General features: G+C 40.7%; 1 protein-coding gene across 1 annotated transcript; it reads left to right on the top strand.

Annotated features, from left to right (window-relative positions):
* The first annotated feature begins 4670 nt into the window (after positions 1–4670).
* LOC137278673 (forkhead box C1-A-like) lies at positions 4671–6813 on the top strand. The gene has a single exon (XM_067811180.1). The coding sequence runs from the start codon at positions 4743–4745 to the stop codon at positions 6081–6083; it is 1341 nt and encodes a 446-aa protein (XP_067667281.1). The 5' UTR covers positions 4671–4742; the 3' UTR covers positions 6084–6813.
* The last annotated feature ends 2197 nt before the right edge of the window (positions 6814–9010 follow it).

Raw genomic sequence — 9010 nt, 5'->3', positions numbered from 1 at the left:
GCATGGGTAGGCCTGCAGGCCTCCTCTGTCTCTACGTTACTACGTTAACATGTGCATTGTCAACTACTCCGTCAACACAGGGTCAGGACGCAGTAATTGGGTAAACCAGTGGACACAACGCCAGCTGATTCCTACAGACCCCCTTAACTCAACTCCCCACACTCTCCCCACTCCTCGCCCCTTTTGTCTCCAAACAAATGTGACAGGGAAAGGTGACAACGAAGGCAGGCATACTTACGCCGCCGTTGTATCTCCTGAGATCAAGGTGTATTAGTATTCTGGTAAAAATTATTTTATTTATTTATTTACTTTTGTACATTGAAACGGATAAATGTTTGACAGTGAGTCAGCTTGTCTACACCGCCGCAGTAGGAAACACGGTTTATACTTAATGATCTATGCATAACCTTGCCTGACATCACATTTCACTCAGAGAAACTGTTCAGTCGGATAGTAGATGCTAGTGGAATTCTGGACATTGTAGTACAATGACAACAGATGAGAGTTTTACGCAAGTGAAAAATCATGTATGAATAGACGGATAAAGTTTACATTAAACTAGCGTGAAATATTGTCCTAGATACCAGTATTTTACACCAACACAGCCTCGACATTATTTTGTATTATGTTTCCGCAGCCGTAAAACGTGAACGTTAGACGATATTAACATATTTGTTTTGTACATAAAGAACAAGATACAAACATAATTCTATTTATAATATGTATAGTACAAATGTTTTCAGGAATCGGGAACAGTGTTGATTCATCGCAATAATGATGTAGCTTTATAATAAATATACACCTTAATTTATTCAACATATACATTTCTCTATAATGGCCATTAATAGATATTGTTTCAAAACTGAAACACTTATATGGAAACTGAGAAATCGACTGACTACTACTTTGAATGAAGCCTTTCTCACTTTAATGGCTTATTGACACAGGAGTCTGTACCCGATATGCAGGTATGTGACACATCTGTCTAAACAGCGACAGTCATATGTAAATATTTCCCAAAAATACATAGAGCATTGTGATTTATAAAATACAGAATGCGGTGGTTAAGTGATTTGTTTGGTTGGCATTTGTATTCATTCATTCATCCATTCATGCTGTTGTTACTGGTATATTTCCACTGGATTTATCTTCATGACTGGAAACAAGGTGTAACGTTGGTTCTTTTTGTTGTATCAAGTGTTGTATCAAGTGTTGTATCATATGCACATCTTGACAGGGATCATTCGCGTCGTTAATGAAATCAGGCGATGTCATAAAGAGAGAGACGTCATGTGTTGTATCATATGCACATCTTGACAGGGATCATTCGCGTCGTTAATGAAATCAGGCGATGTCATAAAGAGAGAGACGTCAAGTGTTGTATCATATGCACATCTTGACAGGGATCATTCGCGTCGTTAATGAAATCAGGCGATGTCATAAAGAGAGAGACGTCATGTGTTGTATCATATGCACATCTTGACAGGGATCATTCGCGTCGTTAATGAAATCAGGCGATGTCATAAAGAGAGAGACGTCAAGTGTTGTATCATATGCACATCTTGACAGGGATCATTCGCGTCGTTAATGAAATCAGGCGATGTCATAAAGAGAGAGACGTCAAGTGTTGTATCATATGCACATCTTGACAGGGATCATTCGCGTCGTTAATGAAATCAGGCGATGTCATAAAGAGAGAGACGTCAAGTGTTGTATCATATGCACATCTTGACAGGGATCATTCGCGTCGTTAATGAAATCAGGCGATGTCATAAAGAGAGAGACGTCAAGTGTTGTATCATATGCACATCTTGACAGGGATCATTCGCGTCGTTAATGAAATCAGGCGATGTCATAAAGAGAGAGACGTCAAGTGTTGTATCATATGCACATCTTGACAGGGATCATTCGCGTCGTTAATGAAATCAGGCGATGTCATAAAGAGAGAGACGTCATGTGTTGTATCATATGCACATCTTGACAGGGATCATTCGCGTCGTTAATGAAATCAGGCGATGTCATAAAGAGAGAGACGTCAAGTGTTGTATCATATGCACATCTTGACAGGGATCATTCGCGTCGTTAATGAAATCAGGCGATGTCATAAAGAGAGAGACGTCATGTGTTGTATCATATGCACATCTTGACAGGGATCATTCGCGTCGTTAATGAAATCAGGCGATGTCATAAAGAGAGAGACGTCATGTGTTGTATCATATGCACATCTTGACAGGGATCATTCGCGTCGTTAATGAAATCAGGCGATGTCATAAAGAGAGAGACGTCATGTGTTGTTTGATATTTATAAAGACACAGGTCATACTCGTGGAATCGAATTTGTGGATCCTGGCAACGTAAAGGTACACAACTCTTCACAAATGATTTCGTCAATAATCATAGTGGCGGGACCATGTACGTGAGACCAATGACAGAACAGGACAATTCCTCTTCATTATCAAAGAAATAACTATGCTTTCTTGTCACTAATCATAAAGGGTGATGAAAGAAGCTACACAGTGTGTAGTTTGATGAAACGTCATATGTCATTATATACTCCACAAAAATAGTTAGGGATATATGTAAATTGTGAAACTAACACTGGTGATGTAGTTATTTATTGCCACACAGAAAATACCAACATCCCTAACTTAGTTTGTACAGTGCAACTTAAAAAATCATCCTGCAAAAACAAACGTTAAAAAATTATGGGTTTTTTTTAATTATTATTTTATTTATTTATTTATTTATTTATTTATTTATTTTTATCTTTCTGTTTTGTTTAATTTCGATTTGTTTCTTTGTCTTTTTTTCTCCCAGTTTTTCTTCTTTTTCTTTTTTTTTTGTTTTTGTTTTTGTTCTCCAAGACTAATACCCTGAAGAAGGTCGCTGGAGCTGATATAATCTTCAACTTCGAGTGTTTCTGTTTATTCATATAAACATTTTATCTCTGCAAAAATAGTTTTCGTTATTCAATTTCACTCAGTACATTTTGTTATGATCCTTTTCAATGGACTATTAACTGTCAGCAGTGTTGCCAGTGCAGTACCTCGATATAACGCCATACCATATAACTCCACATCATGGTGGTAAACCGGCATACCACTTAACTCGAACTACGCGTAACTCGATGTATTTTCAATAGTCCCATAGTCTTAGAATTAACGAGTGTTTTTTCTGTACATTTTATTAAATCTTGGATTCTAAATTGTATTATTGTTATTTCTTCTAGGGTGTATTTATCGTCTAATGACAGGTATGTCGAACAAGCTGGTGTGGGCGATACTATCTGCACTTTGTAACAAACACTATAAGTGGATAGCATTCTTGTCTCGACTGCTACGGATGACAGAGGAAAAATATCTCCAGGCTACCGCGGCGCCTGGTGTTGAGACGGTCGCAGGTAAATTTATACATATCTTAATCGAAATCAGAGTTGGGGACATGTGGACACAAAACAAAGGGGTATATCCAGCTCGAGATCCCTCTCAGAGGCTGTGTAACAAACAAAAGAGGCTGGGTGAAAAGAGGTTCGTTCCTCCAGGTGGCGTTTTCCCCTCAAAGTTATCATAATTTCCAGCGGACCTGTCGTCCTGTCCCCAGTGCTCAAGATGACAGTGTGAGTAACTCTTAAGGAACTTCAAGTCTCCCTACCATGGCAAACAGACTGGCGGTAATTAACCCACGCACAACAAAATAGAAGTTTTGCTTCCGTAACAAAACCGCACCGGGGTGGAAAGCTGAAGAGCTAATCAAAGCACAACGCAGCTTCACAGTGAGACCTGCGACAAACCTGCTACGATGAGATGTCTCCCCCAGCCCTCATCCTGTTGACGAGTCCCCAACCCCTTACCCCTGTCGACTCACATCTCCCACCCCTCCCATGCTAGCTTCAGACCCTCCAACCCGACCCCCTACTGGCCGACATCTTAGGAGCTGAATCCTCCATCTCTACTGACTACCAGCTCTCACCTCCCCCACCCTTCATCGTGTTCCTAAACTCTTCCATTCCCTCCCAGTGCGCGCTCTCATCCCCCTCCACCCTCCTTCTGGGACTCCCCACCCCACTCAGCACGATCTCCTGGGTCTAGATCTGACACAATCATGAAACAGTATTGTTCTGTTGTACAACTCGGGATGCGCAACCAATTGTGTCGTGACAATAGCCTAGCAGTTTGCAAATACAAGAGGTGGCAGCAACTAATTACTAATAACTACTGATTTATTAATTACGAAACATCGCAACGGTTGTTCTGCATGGTATCAATACACACATAGGAGAAAACTGTTGGAAATAGAGGGTGGCGATCTCAAGGGGCACAAATCCGGCGCTGACACATCGATGGAGACACAAAACTGCAAGTTCAAGAGAAAGCAAGACCTAACACCTCGGATCAGAGTGTTTGAGCTAGGTGGTTACAGTTTACCCGTATCATCGTCACATCACAACAGATTTATCCAGATTTTCTCGGCTAACTGCGCCGTGAGAAAGATGTCGTCTGCTTGGGAGCTCATTATAATATTGTTCTGCATCATCGACCAATGAGAGCGCGGCTCTTGCTGATAGGCCCTCCCAGCGTTGGCACATATGAATATCAATTAGGGGGCGGTCCATAGCCGGCAAATGTGGTGAAACTGACGAGCCAAATTATTTAACGCTTTCATGAAGTTTATAAGCAGTGTACTAACATTGGGAAAACGTTAGAAGCAGTAAGCGATCGTGTGAGACCAAGACGTCCGCCATCATGTGCAACACCAACCCAAGCACGCTGCTGCCGTACGGCTTGAAGATACCTACCCCGACTCCATATTTTCCGTTTTCTCCGACCGGGGTCACCCATCTGCCTGGACTGGACTTCCAAAGATCTCAGCTGTGTGATTATGGTGCCCGACTTCAGTATGGATTCCGAGGATATCCGTCTCCACTAGGACTCAGTCCCTACCACGGCCATCTTGCTGACCCGTATACCCAAGCATACCTGTACAAACACGACCTACGAGCAAGGTACATCCAAGAAGAACCGAAGCCCAGTCATAGTTACATCGGACTCATCGCTATGGCGATCCTAAGCCACAAAGACAAGAAACTCGTGCTTAGTGACATTTATCAGTGGATTCTGGATAATTACGCTTATTTTCGAACCCGAGGACCTGGTTGGAGAAACAGTATACGACATAACCTATCACTAAATGACTGTTTTATCAAAGCAGGCCGCAGTGCTAATGGCAAAGGACACTATTGGGCTGTCCATCCGGCCAACATTGACGATTTCCAGAGAGGAGATTTCAGAAGGAGACGTGCTCAAAGGAAAGTCCGTAAACACATGGGCCTGGCCGTCCCCGATGATGAGGACAGTCCCAGTCCGTCCCCAACTCCACAGGCAACTTGGGACGAGAAGGAGGAGGACGCGGAGGGGGGACCCAAGTCGCCCGCTCAAGATATGAGAGACGGAAGTTTTGAGGTGGAGGAGGGTGCCGAGAGACCTCAGGTGCCTCCCGTCCCTATAGTGGTCCAGCCTGTGAAGAAAAGACTGTTTGATGTCGAAAGTCTCCTTGCCCCCGAAATCAAACCCGTTCCCCACCCTCCAGTATTGCCCAAACCCGCACACCACCCTAACCACGAGAGTGACGCTCATATAGACATTGTTTCTGATGGAGAAGCGCTGGACATCTGTAATACCGATAGCGAGGACCAAGGTGTTGGGGAGAGCTGTGATGGGGCGACTAGTTTACGTCGTGAGACGTCTTCAGCCCCGGCGACATCGACTAGTCCCCCTCCATCCCCATGTCGCAGTATAGAGGAGTCAGACAAAACCCCTAGTCCAGATTCTGTATCAAAGCGACCCGAAGGACTCCCATGGCCTATGTCAACCTTAGGGCGTTCCCGTCAGAGCGCGTTCCACGCCACATCGGCCGCGGGGTGGGATACCTACACTACTTACATCTACCCCATGTTCAGCTCTACATACCCGGTGGTCCTACCCGGATCATCCCTCTCCCCCGAGGCCGCGAGTAAGTGGAGGGAGGCTGTGTATGGTCTGGGGTCAGCTCCGGCTGGGAAGACATCGGAGGTGGACAGGCGATAGACAACAGCATAATAAACCTGTGATGGCAGATTGTGAAGAGACTGTGATGATCGTCTTCAGCACGGCTCGAGTTTCTCTCAGATTAGAGGTGAGAAGACGTGTGGTCCGAACAGACTGTCCCGCGTCCTGGGACGTCACAACAGTTGATGTGACTCACAGATTCTTTATCAAATAAAAACTGTAATATTCCTGAGAAACTATTTGGAAGGACGTCATCTGTCTCTGGAGAAAAATCCAAATGTTTTCACCAAAGTCATTAACATTAGAACATCGCAAAATACTGAACCAGCCCATAGTGCATATGTAAACGAACTTCCTGGGATCTCCCACAGAGAAAGTGCTATGTTTATGGTTGAAGAACTCAACATCAGTTATGCCAACATATTATCAGAGAGATAAAATCTTCCAGACTTTATCCAGCAACCTGAACGCCTCATAAACTGATGCCAAAGACATATTGTGCAATGACCATCAATTATCAGCATCTATATAGAGAAGTGACCAGTATACTGGTGATGACTGTAGAGCCAAGCGTTATGGTGGTAGAACACGCGTTCTGTTTCTAGGACAGTCACAGGTAGGGGTATTGTTTCTGTTAAATATAGAAGCAGACATTATGTACAATCCAAACTGTTGTAATATACTTGTTTTATTTCAAATGAAAATCAAAGAACGGGTGTTTTGTTCGTCAAGAAACTGAACAATGAAAATAAATTATAATGTAAGTGTATGTTTTTACTTTGTCCTTTTTTATATTTCATGTTGATTATGGCCTTTACGTTCTGGACACATATCTACGCAAGTTGAATTTGGATTTCCAAAATCTTGCTCTGCTGATAATATTTATAAATATTTCACATTGCAGATCTATAAGTGCTTTTACTTTCAGTAATCTGTGTCGCATTATTCATGTGTGTTATTATAAATCTATAATTCATATTTCATTTTACGACAAATCTCAATAGAATAGATTTTTACATGTACTAGAATCGAATTCTGGCATTGACACAACGTTACGTGTTCACTGTGTCAGCTGCCATTGGTCTAACTGCTATTTCGAGGTTACCATCTATTTTAGGTAATGTCACAGTAACTACACACTGAAACACACACACGCACACACACACACACACACACACACACACGTCTGATTGCATATAACTGACCGATGGATCTGAAGATGTGGTACTTTTTCTTACCCTTATTCATTTGGGTCGGATAGTACAATATGTTTAAATTGATCTGATTTGTGAGAAATCAGTTGATCAGAATAATAATGTTATGTGTACAAAACACACAACGCATTAAATAAGATCTTTTCTGTGTAAGCAATTATCTTCCAAACCTTGTTAAATTGTTTTTAACAATTCCACTATCCAGAAGCCTGTATCATTGAAAAGAAATGTAAAAAGTTCGTAATACTTACACCTCTAATGTTTCGAATTTGTAGAGCTACAAAGTTAAATTGGATATTAAATTCATGTTTATGAATTCTATTTATTCAGAAATATTATAGACATACATATGCATTGTTTGATTATGTAACAACAATCGTATAGTTTTTAAGAAGCATGCATTCATTATAAACATAACTATGTATTTAACACTGCATGGAAATGAAATCCTACCATATTTGTGTCACATCGAACATTTTACTCGTTCTAATTTAATTGTAAAAATGTACAATGATTTTAAAATACATCCGCACCTTCCACAAGAAGAGACAGTATTTTATTATTCATTGTGTCAATCTAAATTTTTGTTTCGCTCGAGGACGCATCTCTAAATCACGAATGCCTAGTATTGGACAGGCGGGTTTTTACGTTGTCACTGCTGTCGTTTGTAATTATTGCCAAACTTTGTAATGTCCCATAAAAGGAGAAATTAATCAGGGCATTTAGAACATCTGTACTGCAGGGACTTTATACATTACATTTTTTATTTGACCAAACCAGGCTTCAGGAATTGTGAACACCAAGCTATCGCTGTCTCTAATTCCATTATAAATTTGTTTCCAGAGAAAGTAATTTCTAACGACTCTTCACTCAATAACCAACGCTTATAGAATAACATATACAAGTCTTCAAACAAAAACATGTTGACGTATTTTAGCTATAGACTTTAGGAATGTAGATCTGAAATACATATAAAACATATGAATATATATACCGTCAGCATCTTGTCACATGTGAAATTTATCTTGAAAGTCCATTGAAATTATTATAACAAAACATGAAATTTCATGAAACGTGACTCCTGTATCAAATTAACTCATATCGTTTAACACATTCCAGCAAATCCACGAGATCAGTTGTCGTTGATTTTCACTAATCCTTAATCCGTTTAAACGATAGTTGTTCATAGCACTGATATTTAGTGACTTCGAACTCGTTGAGCTGTTGCGGTTTAAATGTATAATAATTTTCAAATGAAAGAAAAACTGAAGACAGATATTTCTCGCACTGTAACGGCATACCGGCGACACGTTTTACGCATATATCAGTACTTGCTGACTTCATGAGGCCCCCACCTGCTTCTCACCATACATCGGCAGTGTCGAGTTCACCACAGTCTCAAGTTGTGAACTACATCATAGTTAAGTCGGTTGTTTCGTTCCCTGATATGTGTGTTTTTTCTTTAAGTTTGTCAATCTTGTTTTGTTTTTTGTTTTTCTGAACGCCTCCATGTCTAACGAAGAAGAAATATTGATAAATTAAATCTTTCAGTTTGTTAAATAAAATAGGTCTGTCTATAAGATATCGGCTTTTTATAATTATGCCGGCACAGCGTTATTTTCTACTTGTTTACTATTTTCCAAATTTCGACGACAATAATACTAATGTGATTTGACATGGCATTTGTATGGATATATATGTTTTCTCAATATGTATTCTGTCAAACATGAACGTTCACTTTATTTTCATCCC

Source organism: Haliotis asinina, chromosome 3 (assembly GCF_037392515.1).
Source record: "Haliotis asinina isolate JCU_RB_2024 chromosome 3, JCU_Hal_asi_v2, whole genome shotgun sequence".
Classification (NCBI taxonomy): domain Eukaryota; kingdom Metazoa; phylum Mollusca; class Gastropoda; order Lepetellida; family Haliotidae; genus Haliotis; species Haliotis asinina.
This window is presented reverse-complemented; position numbering and strand designations above follow the sequence as displayed.